Source organism: Necator americanus, chromosome I, assembly GCF_031761385.1.
Source record: "Necator americanus strain Aroian chromosome I, whole genome shotgun sequence".
In the NCBI taxonomy this organism is placed as follows: Eukaryota; Metazoa; Nematoda; class Chromadorea; order Rhabditida; family Ancylostomatidae; genus Necator; species Necator americanus.
In genome coordinates, this window is record NC_087371.1 from 12,184,609 (window position 1) to 12,208,352 (window position 23,744).

General features: G+C 43.2%; 8 protein-coding genes across 13 annotated transcripts; 2 read left to right on the forward strand and 6 right to left on the reverse strand.

Annotated features, from left to right (window-relative positions):
* Window positions 1-60: 60 nt before the first annotated feature.
* RB195_005247 (uncharacterized protein) lies at window positions 61-459 on the reverse strand (the record flags this gene model as incomplete). Its single annotated transcript, XM_064177622.1, has 3 exons — window positions 61-72; window positions 212-338; window positions 389-459. The coding sequence occupies 3 exons, from the start codon at window positions 457-459 to the stop codon at window positions 61-63; spliced, it is 210 nt and encodes a 69-aa protein (XP_064034746.1).
* A 1,749-nt stretch (window positions 460-2,208) lies between these two features.
* RB195_005248 (uncharacterized protein) lies at window positions 2,209-3,395 on the forward strand (the record flags this gene model as incomplete). Of its 2 annotated transcripts, XM_064177624.1 has the most annotated exons (5): window positions 2,209-2,258; window positions 2,374-2,411; window positions 2,952-3,079; window positions 3,174-3,231; window positions 3,289-3,395. In XM_064177624.1, the coding sequence occupies 5 exons, from the start codon at window positions 2,209-2,211 to the stop codon at window positions 3,393-3,395; spliced, it is 381 nt and encodes a 126-aa protein (XP_064034747.1). The 2 variants fall into 2 exon arrangements, with proteins under 2 accessions (XP_064034747.1, XP_064034748.1); XM_064177623.1 differs by lacking the exons at window positions 2,209-2,258; window positions 2,374-2,411 and having other exon boundaries at window positions 2,972-3,079.
* A 1,144-nt stretch (window positions 3,396-4,539) lies between these two features.
* Window positions 4,540-5,576, reverse strand: RB195_005249 (uncharacterized protein; the record flags this gene model as incomplete). 2 transcript variants are annotated; one of them, XM_064177625.1, is made up of 3 exons in its annotated part: window positions 4,540-4,714; window positions 5,089-5,233; window positions 5,516-5,576. In XM_064177625.1, the coding sequence occupies 3 exons, from the start codon at window positions 5,574-5,576 to the stop codon at window positions 4,540-4,542; spliced, it is 381 nt and encodes a 126-aa protein (XP_064034749.1). The 2 variants fall into 2 exon arrangements, with proteins under 2 accessions (XP_064034749.1, XP_064034750.1); XM_064177626.1 differs by lacking the exon at window positions 4,540-4,714 and adding an exon at window positions 4,789-5,013 and having other exon boundaries at window positions 5,073-5,233; window positions 5,281-5,557.
* Window positions 5,577-7,452: 1,876 nt separating this feature from the next.
* On the reverse strand, window positions 7,453-8,410 carry RB195_005250 (uncharacterized protein; the record flags this gene model as incomplete). The annotated part of the gene is made up of 2 exons (XM_013447020.2): window positions 7,453-7,623; window positions 8,357-8,410. The coding sequence occupies 2 exons, from the start codon at window positions 8,408-8,410 to the stop codon at window positions 7,453-7,455; spliced, it is 225 nt and encodes a 74-aa protein (XP_013302474.2).
* Window positions 8,411-9,320: 910 nt separating this feature from the next.
* On the reverse strand, window positions 9,321-12,583 carry RB195_005251 (uncharacterized protein; the record flags this gene model as incomplete). 3 transcript variants are annotated; one of them, XM_064177629.1, is made up of 6 exons in its annotated part: window positions 9,321-9,372; window positions 9,436-9,498; window positions 11,971-12,032; window positions 12,317-12,409; window positions 12,465-12,474; window positions 12,552-12,583. In XM_064177629.1, the coding sequence occupies 6 exons, from the start codon at window positions 12,581-12,583 to the stop codon at window positions 9,321-9,323; spliced, it is 312 nt and encodes a 103-aa protein (XP_064034751.1). The 3 variants fall into 3 exon arrangements, with proteins under 3 accessions (XP_064034751.1, XP_064034752.1, XP_064034754.1); XM_064177628.1 differs by lacking the exon at window positions 12,552-12,583 and having other exon boundaries at window positions 12,317-12,466; XM_064177627.1 differs by lacking the exons at window positions 9,321-9,372; window positions 9,436-9,498; window positions 12,552-12,583 and having other exon boundaries at window positions 11,946-12,032; window positions 12,317-12,472.
* On the reverse strand, window positions 9,579-9,845 carry RB195_005252 (uncharacterized protein; the record flags this gene model as incomplete). The annotated part of the gene is made up of 1 exon (XM_064177630.1): window positions 9,579-9,845. One exon carries the CDS (start codon window positions 9,843-9,845, stop codon window positions 9,579-9,581), a length of 267 nt encoding a protein of 88 aa, XP_064034753.1.
* Window positions 12,487-13,379, forward strand: RB195_005253 (uncharacterized protein; the record flags this gene model as incomplete). Of its 2 annotated transcripts, none has more annotated exons than XM_013447019.2 (4): window positions 12,487-12,489; window positions 12,556-12,689; window positions 12,750-13,044; window positions 13,105-13,203. In XM_013447019.2, the coding sequence occupies 4 exons, from the start codon at window positions 12,487-12,489 to the stop codon at window positions 13,201-13,203; spliced, it is 531 nt and encodes a 176-aa protein (XP_013302473.2). The 2 variants fall into 2 exon arrangements, with proteins under 2 accessions (XP_013302473.2, XP_064034755.1); XM_064177631.1 differs by lacking the exon at window positions 12,487-12,489 and adding an exon at window positions 13,290-13,379 and having other exon boundaries at window positions 12,643-12,689; window positions 13,105-13,185.
* A 2,767-nt stretch (window positions 13,380-16,146) lies between these two features.
* RB195_005254 (uncharacterized protein) lies at window positions 16,147-18,028 on the reverse strand (the record flags this gene model as incomplete). The annotated part of the gene is made up of 5 exons (XM_064177632.1): window positions 16,147-16,242; window positions 16,404-16,454; window positions 16,523-16,638; window positions 16,737-17,863; window positions 17,940-18,028. 5 exons carry the CDS (start codon window positions 18,026-18,028, stop codon window positions 16,147-16,149), a joined length of 1,479 nt encoding a protein of 492 aa, XP_064034756.1.
* Between the last annotated feature and the right edge of the window lie 5,716 nt (window positions 18,029-23,744).

The following is a 23,744-nucleotide window of genomic DNA, read 5'->3' on the forward strand; positions in this document are numbered from 1 at the left end:
CCTCATTTTGGGATGATTGGCGATATGGTTTGTAGCGCTTTCAGGATTACATTACTCGATTCATCTTGTATCCTTTAATATGAAAATGATAGAGAGACCTGATAAAATCACTGCAAAAACATTTGAAAGTTCTATTCGTCCTCTACTGCAGGAGAACTGCAAACGGTTATCAAGACTTCGACAGATTAATTATTCCAACTCAACTATACACCTTATGCCATCTTAAATCCGAATTGGATTTGAAGTTGATCCGCGCGCCGAAAGCAGCTGAAACGTGATGAAATAGAACCACAGAATCAACAATACGTTGATGAAGACGGTGGCAATCAATCAGAATCCTAATCAAAATGGAAAATGGGAGCTGAGAACAACGGACACAATGACTGACGCAGTTCTGTGCTTGCGACTGCTGCTGGTAAGATCGAGATCAAATGACATCATCAATACTTCATTCGACATGATCAACACTTGAACGATTGAAAAATACATCTCGCTGCTTACATTAATTTGATCATGGTTCACATATGCCACAGTAGCAGCGAGGAGAGAGTCATTCAACAAAATGAAGGGCATTAAAAAAATCATACATCGGATTCAGCAAATTCTACGCCTTGAGCAGTGAGATCAGAAGCTGATCACTTTGTTGCCGATTCGCGAAAGTCCTATTGATTCTGATTCTTAGCAAGCAGCGGAAAACCTTACCTTCATTTCACATTTACAGGTGCTATTGAAAAGGGCGAGTCGTTCAACTTCAAGTGAAGAGGTGGGAGTACGCTCCAAGCAGTGCTCTGTTTTAAACACCTGAGATCAAATAGTGATCATCTTACTGATCGATCATTCGTGAAATACCGATCGAGAGTGATTTTTTTTTAGCGCAGTGAAGGGCGCTAATCATCAGTCAGCTGAGCGAGCAATAACGTAGACATGGAAAGCACTTAGCTGAGATCGCTTGGATCAGAACTCATACTTTACATTCCTCTGACAAGCACAGGTCTCCGCCTTCAAAAAAAAAATACAATGATAAAATCTTTCTATACCCTTTTTACCCTGATAACCAAGATTGTCTCAAAACTGGAAACGAGAACATTATAAGTGTTGGTTCTCTCCTTGAAAACCTGTACACGCTGCCGTTGTATTACTTACTCTGCTCGTTCATATGCAAGGAAAATTGCAGCGAATAAAAATTGCTGACGTTAGAAGTGATCGAAGAAGGAGAGATGTGAAAAAACGTAGATGGACGTCTTTTATGTTGCAGAAATTTTCACAAGCTATAAGAGCATGCTTCGAATAGAGAAAGCCGAGGTAATCAAGCGAAAAATCGTTCAAGATGGTTAGTTGATTCAGGAATTAAACGCAGGAAAACACACTAAACTTATAAGCACAAAGAGGTGCAGTCATAGCCAGAGTTTTCGTTTCGAAAAGAGTGATGCACTAGAAGGAGGACATACCTAAAATGAGCATAATTCGGAATAAAAATCCTGGGATGAACTGGACCTCGAAATGTGACAAGACGTAAGCTCGTTGACGATGTTTCGGAGTAAATATTTCTTGATGGGGAGTTCCCGTTTCGTTCCCGAATCGACACTTGTGTCATCTCAAGCAAGGCACACACATTGAAGGCTTTCTTAGGTCAGTTTCAGGAAAGTGTCCGAATCCTCTCATTCGTGTTTGGTATGTGTCAGTGTCCATGAATTTACGATCCATAGCACATAAGCGATTCAGCTGAGCGTATCACCGCGGTTCTAACACACATGGAAATCAAATTTAATTACAAATAAATATGTATCAAATTACAATTTGAACTCAAATCCACCCGAAGTAATGTCTAGGGTGCAACTGATTTATGAACAGTAATTAGAATTGTAATCACTTGATAAAGGAACAGAACGATCCTCAGGAACTGCAAAGATTTCATCTTTAGAAAAGTCACACCTGATCAGCATTCTGCACGTCTATGTACTTTTTATGGCGACCTATTCGGTTCGTTCATACTTTCCCAATGAAGGTTAAGCAATAACAATTGCACTTGAATCGAAAAGGTACCTGGAATTTGAAAGTATTACCACTCAAGTGCGATGCTCTGCCTTCGTCTAATTGAGAAATTCAGGTTTCGTCATGGTTTTTTCGATTACACCGAAAAAAATATGAGCACTTGTGGGAGTATAAAATCCTACTAGCATTGTCGTATCATCATCAGCAGTCCTCAAAATGCAATTTTTCTATTTTCTACTTGCTGTCCTTGCCGTTTTCAGTCAAAGGTAAGAAGAAATAGAGGGCAAGGTTCTGTCTTCCCTCCCGTTAAAGTAGTATTTTTAGGTTTGAAATTGTAGGATTTTTCCTCTTGTACACACTAATAATTAGTTCTAATTTCAGATCTTATGCAAGCTACGAGCATTTGCACGGCTTCGAAGGTCTCAGATTTTTATTTCTATGTACTTCACTTTTTTAAACCAAAAGCAAAGGTTATTCATATGAAAAAAGTGAAGATAAGTGTACTCTGAGTCTGTGTGCCTGCACAAACGTCAGGTAGCAGTAAACACAGGCGTTCTAATGAATATTTTTAATAATGAGGGCGGGGCTTAGCGAAGTCGGTGAAATGTTCGGTGGTGTCTGCAAGATTGATCGATGGTTCGAAGCCGCCCTAAAGCTACCGAAGCCTTTCATCTTTCCGGAGTTAATAGTCGTCGGTGCTAGATTTCTCTGGAAGGAAAAATACTGACTTCACTCATATTTTGGCCCCCACACGTCATTCGTCACATGTACAGGCTAGACTCGTGTTCGCAAACCTCAAACGATTCTGAGTTGAAGTGAACGCGTTGGCATCTGAAGCGGATAAATTGACGCTAGACACTTTATCCTCTAATCTTCTATTTTAAATGATCTTAGACAAAGAAAGTTAACCTAGCTAATACTTTTGATTTTCTTTTCTCGTACGCGGTAGGTTTTTTCAGGCGTTCCCGTTGCTGAACACATGCCCTTCCTTGCTGCAGGCGCTCCAATTGTAGCCGCACACGCCCCTGTTGTGGCCGCTGCTGCACCGGTTGTAGCGGCCGCAGCTCCCGTATATCCATACGCTTTGGTGCGTTTTTTCTTTCTCTGCACGAAAAGCGATGGCCACTCCTTTCCATCCATAAAGTATCTGAAATTTATGAATATACACATTTATGTTGCAGAACGGTGGCTTCCATCCATCGGCCGCAGTTCATAATCACGTCAGTTCCTACCACAGAGGTTAGCGGTCAAAACCATGGTGTTTTTCTATGAGGACGTAATGGCAATTATTTTTAGAAGATGGTCATCTGTCCGATACTGGAATGATGCTACCGTTCAAATCTCGAAGACGTGCTGCAAAGAAGGTTGCTCGCGTACGCAAAAACCTTCATAAGAAGAACTAATCTGTGAACGTTTGTGAATAATGACACTTAGCCTGAATTAATTGCAGCATATGTTCATGTTTCGTGTATGAAACGAAATGAATTTGATGCGTTGAGTTTTTAGCCCTGAACGCTACAGACCTCAACAATGTAACACCTCATTCAAACCTACCGAACTTATGGTGTTCGGCTGACGTAGTACGCCCCCGACCAGCTGATGTCAGGAAGAATTTTGTTATATCCGAAATTAGGAACCAATTCTAACTATGCGCAATTATATGGGAGAGGAGCGAAAAAAATAACAAGAAAGAAACGTTTGAAGGAGCATTTTGGTAGAGCTTGCATGAAATTCGTGAATGAGATTCACTTTGAACGTCGTTACTCAAAAAGTCGCGCAACCTCGCTTTGCACTATCCCTATTTCCGACTGTAGATATCTTTTTTTTCGCTTATTAACACCATCGAAATTGCTCTTTTGTGTGAAAACAGAGAATTTCATAATTGCTGGATATAGAACTTGGCCGTTAAACTCCTTCACGCTAAATTCAAAAATCTGATTCCTGACCGTTTCGGTAAAAACAGCATTACGACGCACTACCGCGCTACCCCATCCACTGACAGCACGAAGTAGCATCACTAGGCTCTTCAACAGAGTACCTGAACAGCTAACTGATAGATGTCCTGAACTTTGTATAGAATATAAACAAAAAAATTGTTATGTATGGATTTAATGGTGTTGACAGCAAGTTGATTTTTTAGAAATCAAAATTTTACGTAGCCACGTACATTAAAAACAATTTGTATTCCATTATCGCAACTTTTATCAGGTTATTTGCCAATGATTATGATTACTTGTAATGTCTTACTTTGACTTAATCGGCGGACGGGTGTTACGGGCTAACGCAGCTATCCGCATCTTCACCGGGGCGTCTCGTCGTTGAACATATCCGAGCCCTGTCCGACCTTCAGCTAGAGTTCGCATAGAATCTACTCATCCGTCGCTATTCCACAGGCGGCGGAATTTCACTTCTCGACTAAACTGCCTGTCAACGCCAAGTGTCCTTAGATCTTCCTTCACCACCTCCGTCCAGAACTTCCTTTTACAACCAGGAGGTCTTTTCCATTTAGGATCTGGAAGCATCGTCAGGACTATTTGGACAAGATGATCAGACGGTCTCCTCATACCATGACCAAAGAAGCGAAGAGTTCTTCATGACTATTTGAGAAGGCGGGGCAAGATGTTGACGTTTTCTACGTGTCGTCCGCCGGTATTCCATGTCCATTTCCGAGTAAAGTTCTTCGTTATGGCATACCAACGGCCAAAAGTAGTCTAGCAGCAGTCTAAACAACTTTCTTTCCATGCAGTCAAGCTTTTCCATCACCGTCGCCGGCGCTGCTCTTCTCCGATCGGTACATCATGATGAGAGAATTGCGGATAGGTAGACTGGCAGCTTGACTTCGTTGGCGATGGGAGTTGACACCGCACACTTGGTCAATGAGGTGAATGCCGAGTTAGCTTCAGCGCATCTTTGCTGAATATCTCTCCCGTAGCTGCCATCGTTTTTCAGCATACAGCCCAGATAACAGAACTCATCCACGAGTTCGATAGGTTGTCCATCTACCTGATTCCCGTTGAGGGTCTCGAGGATACAAGGTTAACAACATGTCGTAACTTTGAGCTGCTACAAGCGAATATTACTACATCGTCGACATACTCGAGATCCACCAAGGTACGTGCAAAAGGTGCTAGAATGACATCGGCGAGACACTGCTCAACTGTTCTTCGCATTATGTCATAGACGACAAAGTTGAACAGAAAAGGTCCCACGCCACGTAAACAGACGGCATCGATGATTCCTCCTAAATTAGAAAAACTAATCCTAGATTCCTGGATGCACTGATGAGACTGGTCTGTTCGCAAAGGTCTATCAGATGATTTCCGTTGTCCGATGTCTGCACCAAGGGATAGAACCATTTTCCAAGCACATCGTAGTATTTTTCAGGTCCCATCTTTGCATTCGCATCAATTCCAACAATTACCGCCTGCTGGCTTTTTATCTTGGATATCAACGTGTTGAATTCATCATAAAACGCATCCTTCTTGTGGTCGTCCACAGTTTCCGTAGGTGCGTGAGCACTTACGATCCAGAGTTTGAGTGATCTCGGAATCGTACAAAGGCGCATTTTCACTACTTTGATCCATACTCCTCCAACAGGTTGTTTTAATTGTTCTTAACAGCTATTGCGCAGCCTCCTACTTTCCTTTCATCAGCATCGGTGCATGCAGATAACGCAGTAGTGTGGAGAGCGGCTTGTTGGAGTTCACTAGACAGCGACTTCAGTGTAACGAGACGGGTGTTTGTTCCCAAGGATTCCATGTTTCTCTCAGGCATTCGACCTTTCAGGAGATGGGCTTTAGCATGGTGCTGGATGACAGCACTTTTTTGCAATGTATGGAAGCTTTTGGCATATAACAGTGCAGGTTATACAGCTCGTACGTTCCCAATGTTCCCAATAATCTCAAACGCCTGATTGGGTTTAGTTAAAGCAGAGCCACCAAGAGCAGGCAGCAATCAGACTTGTATACGCAGCCCCATTACTTGTAATAATTTCAATTACTCAAGTATTCGATGGTCCCGCAGTGGACTGAAAAACTCATGGTTTTTAAACACCTCTCTCTAAAGCAATGCTGCACGCATTAGTTCAGGGCTTCTTGTGTAATTTATGCTCTTTCTCTTGTTTTCGTGCTTATGATCTTGCATTTCTCCTTAGCTCGATGTTTTTCGTTTGTTAGTGTTTTCCCAAACCAGTTCCTGAGCAAAAGGTGTGAAAATTTTCTCGTAAGATCATTAAAAGAAATACTTCGCGCCATCTACTTTTTTTTTAACACGTTGCACTCTTTAATATTTATGTGTACAGTGTGTATTTAGTTAACATCGACATCCTATTCGTCGTCATTTTTTCTCCTTTTTCAACCCCCCTCCCCCATTACAACTCACTCGTTGAGAAATTCTGAACGCACGTGTGAAACGTCCCATCTTAAACGCAGCATACCACGACATCGACGACGTTGGAATCTCTCCTCTGGATAGATAGATTTAAGGGTTTAAATCACTATTATGAGCGCAATCACGCTGAATTTCCTCTGATGATCCTGAAAAACTTCGAGGGAAATTGCCTTCGTTTCCGAACTTTTTTTTTAAGAGGCATCTTATGACGCGCGACGGATATACGCACGCTTGCAGTGAGGGAGCCTCACTGATTTTCGTCTACTAGCAGGCACGTGCAATTGGATGGCACCTTATAGAGTGCCTGGTGAGTGAGTTCGAAGTCGAAGACCTTTTCCGTTGCGATGAGGGGGAGTTGAATGTGACCGCGCATGAACTAGTGATCTACAGTCTCAACTCTATCTTTTCGTAGAGAGGTTCCAACATTCACAATTTCGTGGTGTGTTAACTTTAGTTATCGATACACCCTACATGATATACATACACACATACACATACATGATATACTAACCTTGCCCTTCACATTCTTTGCGGCCACACATTCTGCTCATTTCTGGATTAACTGCTGTCCAATATTAACTATTCAAACTCAGCCGACTTCAGTAGCACTTTTCGCGACTGAAGTGTCTTAAAGGGAAAAACATGCCGCCACTTCTCAGGATTCTGATTTCCAACAGATTAAACAGAACCAGATAACGGTACAAATGCAACTAGTTATTTCTCAAATTCTTGAAACAATGGAGAACTTTACTGCTGATTTTTTCTGCAGTGAATGGAGAACTGCGGAGCCAGGATGGTCTGTTTCGTCAAAGAGGGGAGACCTCGGAAGTTTAATTTAGAAATTCAAAGAAATTCAAAGAGGGTACACTTCCACACGAATGACTTTTGAAGGATACGTAAAATATTGTAATAAAAACATCAAAACGAGAAGAAAATATTTATCTATGTGAGATAGAGATAGAGATGGATTTGTGGATACACAAAGATGTTACATGAATGGAACGTAACGTATGTGAATATAGAACGAATGTTATTGAGAAAGCTGCAACGTCTACACTTTCAAACTTCTAATTACTCATTCTCCTTCTCGTCTTCATCTTCTCCAGAGTCGATTGGTGCACTACCAGGGGCACTGTTGGGCTTTGTATCCGGACTCGGCGTCATTGGACCTTCTTCATGTGTTGGTACCACCGATGGAGCGACAGTCGTTGTCTTGCTACCAAATATTGCGTCGAATGGCCACTTAAACGATAAAAGGTCAGTATAACAGCTTCACTGTAAATAATATCTGGTCCGATCGATAAAATTTTTGACGCCCTCTTTTTGGATGTGTGAGTAGCACTCGTTGAAATCTTTTCAGGTGAAAATGGAAAAACCAGGGAGTTGTCTTCATTTCCCCGGATGCAAAGGCTTGTAGTTTGGATTCACAAGGAAAATTAAAGGTTTTCAACATCAGCGATCTCCTGGACATTTCACAACAATTATTGGGTTGATGCAAATTCTTTGTAGTGAAAATTTTCAAAATTTCTGCCCCGGTGCCATCTGAGTGGTTTTGAACCTTGACAACAGTAGAACAGTATGAACAAGTTCATTGCCCTGAGTTTGCTCCTACTCAACCAGGTCTGAAAACAGTTTTTAAGTTTCCAAAAATCCTTTCCTAGACTTCCTGGGATGTTTTAAAGTGAATACAACATAGGTGCTCCCTACAGAATAGAATCAAAAATTCAAATTCTAAAAAGAAAGTTTTTGCGAAGACCTCAATACATAGTTCTTCAGTAACTGAACGGTAAAAAAAACAACTACAACAACCGCACTGTCATTGAAAATGTGTCTGGTACTTCTTTTTCGAAGGAGCATCACATTTGTTAAACTAAATTAAGAGTATCTAGAACATTTGAGCATTAATGAATGTACAATTGTTTCACATACTTTAACTCTTGTTTCTCTAACATGAGGGTGATCAAAAAGGACTCACTATAGCAGAGGTAGTGACAACGAGTAGGAGCAGGAGAGCAAGGTTTCTTGCCATCATGAAATTCACTTCAATGACTGAAATGCATTGAAAACGCCGTTATATGGATATTGTGTATATACAGCTGTTTTAATGTTATCGGGCTGGTGTTGAGCAAGCATTCCACGAATAATTGATTATTTTTAGTGAATCAACACAAAAATGTATCAGAAATATCCTACGACGACGAATGGACAACGACAAATTTGGTGCTAGGTAGAGCTAGAAGAGTTTTTTCTGCAGGAAAAAAAATGAAGTCGTCCACAGGATCACGAACATATTCCATATTACATATTCTTAATGATCATTGTTTGTTCTCGTCCCTGTCATTGTCCCTAGTGGGGAAAAACAAAAAGGACATTTAATTCAATGAAACGTAGCGATATTTTTGTTTCAAAATGAAGTTATTCAAAGCTTCGCATGTCCCGGAAGGATTTCCGAACACTTTTTGCAGCTGTTTGATACAATGTTCAGTGTACCTACTTACAATTCAAATCTCGAATTTTTCCGTTATACTATAGTATAGAAAAGGATGAGGTCTCTGGTGTATCAATCCGTCTGGGATGCGCTAACGCTTTTTTTCTTTTGTTTGCTTTGCAATCGTTGAAATTTATGAACGTGTGTTAGGCTGTACAATTATTTGACAATGACTACATTGTGAAGAATAGCGTGAGTGGAAAAAGGATTTGGTATTGGTAGATATAGATTGATAGATGGATATTGACAAAAAAAAATGACATTTGTCCATAATAGGCAAGCAATTGTTGCGGAAGACAAACAAAAACACTCCGCAAAATCTTGCAGTGATGGTATTTTACTAGTTAGTATGAAGCAATGTATAACGTATAAGTATGGCTGTTCTAAGAGACGGCGCGAGAAGAGGGAGGAAATTTACCTGCCTCAGTTGTTCTTCTGATCTTCAGATTTCTCAACTGGGATGGCAGTCATTTTCCCATTTCTCCCAATGACGTGCACAAGTTCTAGAAGAACATAATAAGCATCATATTTTTTCTTTAAACGGATCGGTGAAGAAATCGAACTACCTGATTGTCGGCTCTCCTGCTATGCATTTCTTGTGTTGTTGAACACCGTCGGTAATGGTCCTTCTTCAAGGTACGAAGTAGAAGGACGAGAGTAGAACGGTTTTCGATAAACTAAATCGTGCAACCTGTAACGCCAAATAATTTTACTTTTCTTTGTGCATACGACTGCGTTCCTGATCTTCTATCGTTGACACTGACATAGAGCTTCGACTCTTCTCTTCTAAAGGCGCGAAACCAGATACTCTCAGCATCATGAAGCATGACGAAGCGTTCGGTGGAGGCGAACACACGTTCGTGCCGCTTATAATACGTCTTGGAGCACAAAAAGCAAGAAAAATAGTGGGTGTTCGAGAGGTAAGCGTAGAATAGTTGTGTTCATAGCCTTCTTCACTACATTCCTCGACACTCATATGCTTTCCAGGTTTTGAAGTTCAGATGTGGGCGGATCTTTCCAACATTTCGTCGTTGATCGGCCAACATTCCTTCCGCCTGACTGATGTTTGGTGTCACGAGGACGATGCCATTAGTAACGGAAACACGCCGAAACTGCATCGCGTCAACTTTCGTTTCAGCATCACCCAAATCTAATAATCCGCACTGTGTTCTTGAGAGTGATGCTAAATTGTTTTTTGAGATCGTATCACAATTGTGAAATCCGCTTTTCAATGATAATGTGATCGTAGAACGATTTAGTCCGATGCAGAATCAGGAATGTAATGAGATTTACTTTTGCGCGCATAGTGTTTGCAATTCAGGAGCAAGGAGAAAGGATTACAGTCATTGACTGTCAGCAGCACTTCATAGAAAGGAAGCGCGACATCTCGAAAGACGTGATTTTACGATAAGTGGGAGAGCTCTTCTCGAACAACGTTGAACAGCAACAGTAACGACAATATTAATAACATAGATTGTGAGCCAAATAAACGGAAAATTTCAAAATAGAGGAATATTTTCGTGCTCCATATAGCATTCCGTGCGAACACCCCGCAAATTCCTGCTTATAGCATATACCCAATATCGCTGACTCTTTCTGCGACGCAGGTGCCAATATTCAATCTTCAATTGTTCATCTACGACTTACAGTCAGATCAGAATGACATGAACTTCGGTGCAATTGCACAAGCGGTTCCGCTCGAAGTGAAGCGCTGGGACCCTTACTTTGTTCAATCAGATTACAACTGGCAAGAGTGTCAGCAAAAGTGCAACTGTTCAAGCAACTGCAAAACGCTATAGGTGATTTTGACGTGCGCAGTTGGCACTCCGATTCTACAAAGTGTGACCGCAACGCAACTGCCGCAGCGCACGCGTTTCCTTTGTTTTGTACGCAGTCAGGAGGAAAATACATGACCTTCGTTCCCGTTGTCAAGTTTGTTTGCGTTCAAGTTTCCGGACCTTTACCTCCGCTACAAGGTTCTGGACAAAGCACGCAGAATACGCGTTTTTTGAGGGGCGCGGCTGTGCACTCCATCCGTATCTGCCCTAACCAAACATGAATCATAACCATAGTATTAATATTGGTAAAAGTTGTCGAGAAAAAATTCTTTGGTTTTGTTTTCCTTGATGTTCTTCTTAAGGTAGATTTCTTATTTCTTAATGATTTTAGGCTTTGAAGAAGGTGACAAGTGGAAACGTGAGTCGTAATAAAATTTCATCCTTAACTGTGGATGCCTGATTCATTTATTACATAACTAAAATCGAAACAAAAACGAAGTTTCACCACAGACTCCCCTTTTCAATCTAATAGTTTCACACAATCTAATGAAAGATGCGAGCTCTTTCTTTTTGAAATGCAGCCTTAAGAATAACTTCGAATACAAGCTTCTCATTTACGAAGAACTTCAGAAAAATGATGGATGCAGGTGGGAACGATCCACAAAGAAAAAGCACACACATATTGATTGAACGTTTCAATTGGAAAAGCGCTCAACAGTCTCCACTAAGCAAAATTTCGTTCCGACTTATATCTCCGAATCAATATTCTCTGAGCAAAAAATTTTTACATTTTCGCACGACTGATGGAGAAAATTCCCCTCATTTTGTGAGAGCGCGTCCTTCTTTTTGTCGGACGACCATTCGAGCGGACGGGTAGGTAGGTCTGATTGCTTCCGACTTTTCAAATTCCCGGCTGTTTGGTGGTAGGAGCTCGTGCGCTCCTATGGCGTTTGTGAACTACGCTCCAGCTCACAGCTACTAATGGCGGGGTTCCAAGCGCGAAAATTTTCCGGAACACTGTTTTTAATGCCTGGTCGCTAGTAGCGTACTCATTCTTCTGTTTTCGTTACTTTCCTTTTAAAAATTGTTGCTGTAAAAGCACGCTTAGAGACGTATTCTGTTTTACAACTGAACAGCAAGAACATGAACGAAAAACAAGTAAGCAAACAACAACATGAATACAAAAACATTAATAGACAAATTGTACTTGAAACAAATCAGAATAACCCACCTTACATGCACACTACACATACACGACACTTACATACGCAGAGTTCTTCGAGGTGTCCAGCGTTTTCTCAACTGGATCTGGCAACTTCATACTGTTGTCCTCGTCGTAAAATTTCTGGATTACGATGAGTTGCTCGCGGTGAATGAATGTTGAGCTGCAAAACTTATGTCAGACTCTGACATTTTCTACAAGATGACCATAATGACAAGAGGAGTGGAACACTATGCAGCTCTTCGAAGAAGAGTGAAATATGAGAATTCAGACGAAGCGAAGGAAAAGTTGGGAACTACGATTTATCCTAATCTCCCTACAATAGTATAACCAAAAACGTTATGACGTTATTCGAAGGACTCATGAGCGAACGCGTCTTGATAAGAAAAACTTAATGTGGATAATCGTACAGTATATATCATAGCCTCAGTGACTTGTAACACTAACCACTAACTTATGTGATGATGTGTCGGAACCAGTAGACGCACGACTTTTTCTGCATATAACAGAAAGATGTGACGATTCACCGCCGTTGACCGGCTGGACACTAAGATCCGTGGTCAGGCCGCATATAAACGATGCACGCCGGATGAACATCGGCATCTCTGCAATACGATATGGTGAGTGTAAGTGTGCAAAAATGCTGTTTCTCTGTATTCTGATCGTCTAATACTAATCCTACCTAGGTCTCCACATCAATCCTACTGCTCTCATTGGTCCGGACAACGATTTCTTGCTTCGGTGGTGGTGGTGGTGGCATTTGTTGTGCTCCTATGATGCACTGTGCCCCAACTATGCCACCATGCGGTGGCGGTGTAGGGTGAACAAAACTGTTCTGATTAAATTAGTTCATCAACGGAAAAGAAAAGTCAGTTTTCAGCATTATGATGCATGGAGGCCCAATGATGGGTTCATACGCACAAGCACCGTCCTACGTCCAGCCTCCATCCTACCAAGCTGCCCCCGTCTACCAGACTGCTCCGTCCTACCAAGCTGCTCCATCCTACCAAGCTGCTCCCTCCTATCAACCTGCTCCGTCCTACCAACCAGCCCCATCCTACCAGCCCGTTCCAAGTTATCCAAGTGGTGGCTACGCTGCTGGTGCTGTCGCACCGGCTCCAGCAATACCACCGGTAAGCGCAGCGTACAAACCTCGTGCTGATGTCGCAGCTTCTGTAAGTTCCTCCTTTCTAAAGATTTTGACAGGGATCAGAGTAGCGCTTTCAAATTTTAAGGTAGTTCGTACCTCTCGGCAACAAAACGAAGAACAACAACAACAACAACAAGAAACACAAGAGGCGGATACGATTACAAACGTGAGCGTTTCACAATGAACTTTTGAAACTAAGATGAATTTAGAGACGAAGTCTTGACTCCTGTACCAGTTACGTTGTATTTGACAGCACATCCATATCTTCAGAGAACTTCCGAACAATTCAAAAGCGTCGAGGTGTTGCCTGATCTTTATTTCGAAGTTTATCTAGATACTCTCATAGACGAAAGTTTCTAGAAGAAAAAGTACTAGATAGTTTCCGTCCTCAGTTTTCAGTGAATCAGTTGGAATCAGTTGTCAATAAGAACATCTGAGTGAAAGTAGATGTTCTCAGAAAACCAGATATCACCACAAGAGTACACCGAGCAGGTTAATGATCACTCGAGGTGAAGTGAAGCAATCGAACATATTGTCGGGTCAAGACGACATGAAGCGCGGTGCAGTTGCGTACGCGGCTGCACAGGAAGCGGCGCGATGGAGATGGCGGGTCGACGTGGGACCATCGCGATCTGCTGCGGTAAATGACGCTAACAAGTGTCCTCACTCGATTCTAACCTTTACGCTTCAACTCTCTGCGCAGCTGCTTATGTGACTGTAACGTGTTTCGTGTCGCTTTGACAGTACTACAGACACGGAATGCCACGGAACAGAAATAAAGTTGTCGTCAGGACAACAATGGTACGTGTTCAACTAAGACAAGGTAGATAAAGATCGAAGCAGGTTTTAAGGAGGGGAGGTACGTCCGTCATCACACACACACCGTGACCATTCACATGAAGAATTTCAAAGCCGCTTGTACGGCAGAGTGACCAGTAGTAGAAAAGGACTGCGCTACGTTTTCACCCAACTACTATGCGTACGGAATAAAAATGCGTGTGCCTGCTCGATGGTCAACAGAAGCGCGAAAATTCTGTAGAGAGTTGCTTGTCGTAAAAGAAAGAAAAAAATCCGACTTAATTCTTCTCGTGCATCTGGCGCCAAAATTTTTCGTCCGTAGTCGCCATGGCGCCAACAATCGGGCGTTTAGGTGAAGGCAGAGAGACGAAAGAGTGCATAAGCGAACGCATTTCAGCAGGAGCTTCGCGGTCACCAGGCTGTGCAATTTTGGCACTGAATGTACGTATTTGTTAGTCGCACGTTCTCACTTACCTTGAAGAATGGAAGTGTATGACATAACGTCGCTACTTAAAGGCAGCATACCACGAATCTGTCGCAGTCGTAGAATAAGGAGACCGGGGTGGCTCCGCTCATCTCTCCCTGAACCAATGCAAGCAGCCGGCCCCTGAATGCTGTTTTGTACGATGGCTTCTATTGCAGCGCGCCACCCTTGCACGCGTAGCGTTCCTTACTGCCTATCGGGGCAGTCCGAATCGATTTTCGACGAATCGCAGGGTGGAGGCGGCGCAAGGGGTTGAGCGTTGCAGTAGATGGCGTTGTACAAAGCAGCATTCAGGGGCCGGCTGTTTGCAGTGATGCAGGGAGAGGTGAGTGGAACTACCCCTGTCCCCATAACTTACGACCCCGTATACGGATACTCCACCTGAAATCCGCACCACCTCAGATTCGTGGTATGCTGCCGTTGAGGACCGCGTTTCACGAAACTGACGTAGTTGGGAAACCTGTGGGAAAATATAGAGCTTGAAATGTAGATTACGAGTATGAGCGTGGGAGCATGCAATTTCCCCTACGTTTCCTGAAAAATGGCATAGGAACGACGTTTGTTCCTACGAGGTACGTTAGAACGAGCCACCCTTGTACATGTTTCTCTATTCCCTCAGCAGCCTATTCAAAGGGTTTTACTTGAGCAGGGTGGTGAGGAGGTTTCATTGATCTTCAACTGCTCGCTTCTGGACGTAGCACATACACAAACGCCGTTTTCCATGTCGTTTTACCGGACGATTAGGATAAATTGAGCAGGACGACTACTCGTGATCTTCACCTGGAACGCTATTTTTTCCCACAAGTTTCCCAACTACGTCAATTTCGTGATACGCTGCCTTCAAAAAAGCTATCATCATCAAAACGACCTGAAGTCTGGAACAGTTGCGCAGGAACTTCGGCTCGAAGTGGGACCTTCATTCAATCTAATCGGATTGGAGAGATGGGCAACAGTCCCATCGCGCCACTTTGAGTGGAAGCGCTTACGTTTGCAGCACACTTCAGGTCTTTTGTATTCCCATAGATACTGTGGGTGAGTACGGTGTTCTTGAATATGTTCTTGGGATCGTGGTAATATGCACCAATGATGCTGCAGTAGCTTTTGATGTATTAAACTGACAAGAACTTACTTTCACTCAAGTGTAACGTCGACAACGTGACCAAATAAAAAAACGAAAATTTTCGCTGTCTTTGAATGGACAAGTTGTTCACTGGGGGTCGGGCCTATTTTTGTATACTGTGACTTATAAGAGTCACAAACAAAAATATGCCCGACTCCAGTCATTTGAGCTATGCGAACCTTACTTTTTGGGATGATGGACGCAACAGAGGACGGGAATGTGCGGTTGAGTCCCGCAAAGTCCAAAAGTCTTTTCCTGATTAGTGCTGCTTACGTCAAAGCACAATCAGCAGCAACTTGAACGTGTTTGCTGAATTGCTCTTCCGTATTTTTTTTTAAAACAACAACAATAAGGTCAAAAAGCTGAGACGACTGAGAACTAAAATAATTTTCAGGTTCAAGAAGAAAGTGAACGTACTATGGCGACACAATAACTAGTTACACTGATTGACCAAATGGATTAAATTGTTCATTAATTTCTGTTTTTATAATGTAATAAATTCAAATAAATGACGTGAAGGATACGTTCAAGAGTCAGAAATCAATAATCACTATGAAATATCTAAACGACTAGTCGCTACAGATCTTTCTGCTCGGTACTCGATATTGCTTCATTTACAATAATTTATCGCGAAATACTTACAGTCACCTAGCTTTTCGATCAAACGAATCACTATTTACAAACAGCTGAGGTCTGAGCACAACGAACGATAACACGTGAAAATTTCAAGCGGTTGCGAACGACTGACGTCTTGGTGAGTACTTCTGACCTTCTTCCTCTGCTTCTGCTGTATCCAGCGGAGACTCCTGGACGGAATTCGTCTGAAACAGTAAGACTGCAGTGACTTAAATATTTGCCGCACTATTGTGTCAAATAAGAGTGAGAAGACTCCTTCAAAATCCCTGATTAAGATGATTACCTACACATCAAATTTATAAAATTTACGGAAAAAAAAAATACGTCAGAATACAAACAAGATCACCTCCTCAACTCCAGCAGTTTTCGAATCACTAAAAGGCTGGACTCCATTTGCCTGAAGTTACGACTAGTGAGATAAAAGATAAAACTTCTTATTCAAGAAACAAGGAAACGACTTCTCACCGGTCCGCCGGCGGCACCGTTGTGCGAAATGCTTGCTCCATTTCCGATAGCAGGTGCGACGCCAATTACTGCAGCTTGTCCACTGGTGTATGATGCACCACCTCCGGCGTATGATCCTGAACCACCTCCGACATATGCCGGACCTCCTCCCCCCCCCCTCGTAAGTCCCCACCCAGGCCTCCGACGTAGGCTGGACCTCCTCACGCAGGTCCACCTCCTGTGGTATACGTGCCGCCACCAGCACCTCCGACGTAGGCTGGACCTCCTCCAACTGCGGGTCCTCCTCCTGTGGCATACGTTCCGCCACCGCCACCACCTCCAACGTAGGCTGGACCTCCTCCAACAACAGGTCCACCTCCTGTGGCATACGTTCCGCCTCCGCCACCACCTCCAACGTAGGCTGGACCTCCGCCAACAACAGGTCCACCTCCTGTGGCATACGTTCCGCCTCCGCCGCCACCACCTCCAACGTAGGCTGGACCTCCGCCAACAACAGGTCCACCTCCTGTGGCATACGTTCCGCCTCCGCCACCACCTCCAACGTAGGCTGGACCTCCGCCAACAACAGGTCCACCTCCTGTGGCATACGTTCCGCCTCCGCCACCACCTCCAACGTAGGCTGGACCTCCGCCAACAACAGGTCCACCTCCTGTGGCATACGTTCCGCCACCGCCACCAGCACCTCCAACGTAGGCTGGACCTCCTCCAACAGCAGGTCCACCTTCTGTACCGTACGACTCGGCGCCACCGCTAGCTGCCCCAACAAAGATTGGACCTCCTCCTATTCCAGTTCCACCTGCTGTCGCATACGAGCCGCCGCCACCTCCACCAGCACCTCCGACGTAGGCTGGACCTCCTCCAACAACGGGTCCACCTGCTGTCGCATACGAGCCTCCGCCACCGCCACCAGCACCTCCGACGTAAGCCGGTCCTCCTCCAACTGCTGCTCCTCCACTGGTGACGTATGATCCTCCACCACCACCTCCGCCTTCGCCACATCCTCCAGCTCCTGCTCCACCAACGTATGATCCTCCACCGCCTCCTGTCGGACATCCGCCGGCAACTCCGCCTCCAATTCCTCCGATCGCAGGTGCGCCACCAACGCCTCCTCCAGCACCTGCAATGCCTGCACCTCCAGTTGCAACTGTTGCAGGTACCACAATTATTCGAGGTAGAGAAGGTAGAGAAGGAGCGGCCATGGGAGCAGGTCCTCCAGCCTCAGGTACATATGCCCCTCCACCTCCGACTGCATAACCAGAAGAAGGTGGTAGTGGCGCTAGAGCTGGTAGTGGTGCTGGAGCCGGTAAGGGTGCTGGAGCTGGAACTGGTGCATAAGCTGGTCTGAAATATTATCACTATTACTGAAAATATGATTAAGCACTGAAAATGGTCTCAACAAAGTACGAGTTGCACTCACGCTGCGCAAGGCACAGCAGGTGGAGGGCATGCTGGGGCAGCAGGAGGACAGCATGCGCCTCCTCCTCCTCCTCCAAAACACGCCATCATAGGCGATGCCGATAATGATATGAGGAATATGGTGCGAATCTGAAGGAGGAAATCTACAGTGGAATGCGGGGGACACATCAGAAATTATTATGATATTTGATCTATTTGATAACCGAATGTCAAAATAACGAACGGTTAGAAGCGAAGGAAGAAACGTTTCCCATAGTGGTTTCCGAAAGTTGACTAGATACAATTGAACTCAATTAGTACGACGTTAATTGTTAATTATTAATTAAAATTCAAGTGTATAAGTTATTCTACAAAGTTACAACGATTTCAATCGAACTCACCATCGCTAAAAATCAAGCGAAGAAATTCGGCAAAACGTTAGTTCTAGCAGCTTTTGGAGGAGATGAAGCTCTAGACGTCGAGGTGGCTTCAGATCAAGCCGTGTATGTTGACGTATCATCACTTCTGTTCTGCCTTATATACGTGGAAAAGCCGGATTTAGCCGACTGCTCGACGCCGCCCACTTCTGTCCTTGGATTTGTGCCAGAATAGCGTCGATAACGGTATCTGCTAAGAGCGCACTATCGGCTGTGTGAAGGTTCGACCGTTTCTTCTGGATTTCTTTACAATTTTTTGGTTGATCGTTTGAATAGCTAACACCATTTCATAGTTCGACGTTTGGATTAAACCACATCAATTTCTTACCAGTTATCCTGCATGACCTTTCATAGCATCCGTACCCCTACTGAAAGTTGGTTAGGCACAAAAATTCGTGCTTTCCATGAGCGGACCATGAACACTTGTTACAAGGATTGAGCTTTACGACCAGCAGCGTCTCCCCACACTATGCTCCGCTCCAACCGATACCACGTTATCTGTCTCAGTCATTTTTCGCTCCCTTTTTTCCAGTTTCATCCATTACCATCTTCAGCTGAGACAAATTTTTGTTTCGCTTCTAAACCTTTCTGCTTTGTTTAAAAACAATGCTGCATTCTTTCTATTTTCAGTGCTTTTTCCCACAACAAGCATAGTGTCGAAAATTATAACGTTGCAACGTCCACCAGTTCAGTGGGTCTTGAACGATGTATCAGATACGATATATAAATGTAACATAAACACGATAAACATCGAAATAATGGCAACTGCATGGTAAGGGGGAGGAAGAAAGAAACGATAATTTCAAGAAAAATTAGTTTAAAAGCGCACCGCACGAGTGACCGATGTCCGTATAAGAAACAGCAGAGACAAATGTATGAGGGTGAACACGTGGAAATTGAAAAAAAAGAAGAAGAATGCAACCTGCAAAGAAAGACACTGATCGCACTCCGATGTCACAATATTTTATTATGGTTATGATTTTATTATGATTATGGAAGTTTTTTTCTCATGGATGATTAACTGACTGGAACTTTGGTTTAGACAGACTTTCTCGGCTTTTCTAAAAGCCGCAACACCCGGTTTACAAGAAATCTGTGATGGTTTTGCATCCCCAAATCCTTTTTATTGTTTTTACAACCTGGTATGATGCACTGGCACCTACTAGCGTGTAGACGATCTTGTTAAATTATACTGCTGTTGGGAACTAGGTGAGCTGCCGGATGGAAAAAAAAAACTTGCAGACGTTATTTCCTCCACATTGGAGCGGACTAGCCAATATAACACCAATAATTAACTAACTTCAGCAGAAGTGCTTTCAAAAAAAAACTTTTTGCTTGGCAGAAATTAATTGTTGATTGATACCGTACTCACAGAAACTCACAACTACTCGCATCTTCTACTGTAGGATACATATGTCATATGCGCTCTCTTTTACTTTCCTTCAGCCGTTCGCTTGCACCTCTACGGAGCACAGAGTCACTCTTTAATTCCCTTCGAAGTATTTCTAGCAAATTTTTAGGTGTGGACGAAAAAAGGACAGAGCGATTGGCGTTAACAAACACCTATGGGGATGCGCTTGCACGTTCGACTTCAATTCAGAATCGATAGAGGTTCACGAAGGCGTGCGTGCAGTGTCTTTACAATGACTTGCCGGGCATAGTCCATGCACCGAATGTTTTTATCCTCTCAAGCATGTTCGGTATCAATTTGTCGACTACGGAGTATAAAAAGCTTGTACAGCACCGCACGGTCTCGAAACATCGACCGCACAGTCGCAGCCGAATCTCTTCACCACTGCGCTACCCACCTGTCCCATCTTTTTATTCTTTTTTAGGGATATCCAAGTAAATCAATCATTTATGTCACAGGTTAAGGGTTAGAATAAAGTTTCGTATGCACATTTGTTTAACGCATTTAGTAACGTCTTCACGTCTGAATTCTACTTTTCTCTTAGAAAATCTGCTCCTGAGCGAAAAAGTGCCACGTTTGAATTTGCTCTCCATCTGTGATGATGATAAGGTTACTTGTTAAAGTTAAATTACAGTTAATCCCAACATTAACATAAAACATTAGGAACGAAATATCAGCAATGATCTCTGGTTCGGCCATATGAATTGCTCAATTTAAGGTAATTCTGAGGATGTACCCCTACCGTATCAAATCTCATATAGATGCCATTTTTGATGTTATCCTACGTATCATATGAAAAGTTTGAGGCTTCTAAGGATTTGGAGAGTTCGATTTCCTCAGTGGTCAAAGTTTCTATGTCAAATAAGTCTCTCGCACCTTCTCTCCGATGAAAAATAACAGTGGAGAAATTTGGTGCCGAGTCTCATTCACGGATAAGTTCAAGCGCTAGGAAGAAGGATAAACTGAAGCGTTCTCATATCCGCCATAACAAACAGCGCTCCAAAGATTCTTTCGTCTCTAATTGGAACAAGTACTCCACATTCTTCTTTCTTTCGAAGCTTATGGCGCTCGTCTTCGTTTTTTCAATCCAAACGCTCTCACGTAATCCTCTCATCCACATTCTCGGCGCAATCTTTCACAAGAAGCTCCTTTCTCTTGCGATTTCGCTGCGATTGATCATATCAACCATATGTCATTGGACGGCTCCAGGACCATTTAATGGATCTCGCTGTCGTGATCTTCCTCAGCCACTAAAGCACCACTGCATCCCATTCACAATGCTTTAGATATAAGCGCCACGATTGGATCAGTACTCAAAAACGGTGCTCTCTGCGACGGGTTTTAATGAGATCATGTTCACTTTGGGGCTTATAGTGTGCGCTTTGGAATAACGGGCAGTATTCAAGAAAACATGATGGTAGGGAGGAGAGTTTGAAGTTTGCTTCGAAGAGTAAACGAAGAGGGGTTTACTAATGCTGTTAGTTCTACCAGTTCTTCATAAAGTTGATTTTATGGGTTACTGTACAGGAGTTTTTGTGTATCTGCACAAAGCGTCAACTTGCGAAAATCCAGGGAACTATTGCCTAGATGAAAGGATAAAGGATAAAGTGCACGGCATTGGTCGATCCGTATGAGGTTACCGTTTGAGGTTTATGAACGCTTACAGTAACCTAGCCGACGTATCAAGTCGTAGTGTTTTCATTCTCCCAGACGAGTCTTGTACCAATTTGTCGATGTTGGACGGATAGAAGGCTTGGTAGGCTCCTCGGCGGTTCCGAACCATCGATCGATCACACAGTCACAGCGGAACCTCTTACCAACTGCGCTACATTCCTTTAAGAGGATTTGATGATGTCCTAGAAAGTTCGCCTACGGATTCACTACTCAGGGTATTCAAGGACACCGTAAATCTATAAATATGCTGCGTTAAACAAATAATAAACAAGCATAGATACACTATGACACGAATTTTGCAATTGCAATTATGCAATTTTCTTTGAGGTTCAGCTCCTGTAACGATGTTAGCGACGAAGTTGAGTTGTCTGTTGTTTTTCTAAGCTTCGTGTGGCTACGTAGTTAAAAGCCGGAATTTTATGCGTCTTACCCAAATCTCTAGCACTATCTAAATTAATGCCTCTTGCTTCTACTCCACAGCTAAACAGCTTAGTGAAGCTGTCTTTAAAAGATTAAGTCGTTTTTGTAACTGCGGACTTGAGAAAGCTCTACTTATCATTTTCCTAGTCGCTGGCGAAGAGGGCAACATATCATGCAACGGGCGCTGGAGACGGGTTTCACAGACCATCGGTACGTAGTTACGGCTCATTGCGGACGCGACCAGGTGTAAGATCTACGCGTCGGCGACCACTGCTACTGCTTGGCGTAGAGTTTTCAGTGAAAGCAATAGCTGACGCCGTGTTGCAAAAAGCAATAAACCGACCGACCAAACTTGCGTGTTATGGAAGCTGTTCGAGGCGTGCAAAAAACCAAATTTAGGGTAAGTTTGAAACCCAGCGCTTGAGAACGACGGTAAGAGTTAGTAACCAGCTGCACACATCTTCAACACATCAGTAGTAAAATTTATAGGAAAAACTTTAATCATGTGAAGTAGTGGAGCAAGCAACATTAGTAGTTTTGCTCAGCCAAAGGAGCTTTTCCGCTATGATGTAATCAGGACCAGGATTTTTCGAATAAAGTCATGCTGTGCTGCTGAATATCTTAGTCCATGGGAAATATAGTTAGATTTCTGACGAAGATTGGATTCAAAATAACATCCAGCACAAGGTATGTCGGCAAGATGGGGCACGTGTCAATATCGCATTCCACATCGTATCCGCATCGCTTTCCTCCCACCGAAGCGATATTCGCTCGTCTTTTTGACCACAACTCCCAATTAACCTACACGCCTAAAAAGATTCATGCTTAATTTCATTTGTGGTCAGACATTTCGACGATGGAACTGGTTTTGCTTACTGTGCACCGGAAAACAAACTGCATGAACAATTCAAAGCTTTGAACGGATCGGCTAGTGTTTCAAAAAAATTTCAATATTCACTTCACGTCTCCAGCGATGACGAAACCATGATCCAAAATAACGTGAAGAAGAAATGGAAATAAAAAGTGTCTGAAAATTTGCAGAAAGAAAGGAGTAAAAGTCGGAATGAATAAGAATGAACGGAGATGAAAGGAGATGAACCTTAATCGATATACAGTAGATCACCGAGGAAATTTTACCGCACGTCCTACGGAGGGCAGACGGGATCTACACAGACGCATTTACGCATGGCACTTGCGGTAATGTTGCAAAAATCACATGAAAATAAAAGTTTCGTTTCCATGAACATGAAAATATGAATAATCTCCTGTAAAGTGCTCATAAAGTTCCCATATAACTACAAAATTATAATGCCTTCAGGACCTATGTAGCAGAAGGCATCACCACACGAATCTGAGGTGGTACCGATTTCAGGTGGAGTATTCATATACGTGCCAGTATATTATGGAAAGGAGGGTGATTCTGTCCATTTCTTTGTAATTGCCGTAAAAAAACGGCCCGGAAGATGCGGCACGTGCACAGGGCTGGCGCGCTCCAGTCGATCTCCTTGTAGAAAATAGTGCGCCAGAACGCCCGAAGCCGTATCTTCCGGGTCGTTTTTTTTACGGCAATTAGGAAGAAATGAACGGAATCACCCCCCTCTCCATAATCTTCTATCTCGTATATGAATACTCCACCTGAAATCCGTACCACCTCAGATTCATGGAGTGATGCCTTTAATTCGGTCGAAAAAATAAGCTATCTTTTATATAGTGAGTGAAAGATGATTGCCGTCGATCCTTTGGGGATAAAAAATGTCCTTTAGGAATAAAAAAATCAGCGTCGGAAACCCCACAATGTCAATTGAGAATCGTCGAGGGTATTGAGCCTATATTTTACTTAAATAGTTACTTGTGTTGACGATGTATCTTGTAGCTGTTCTTATCC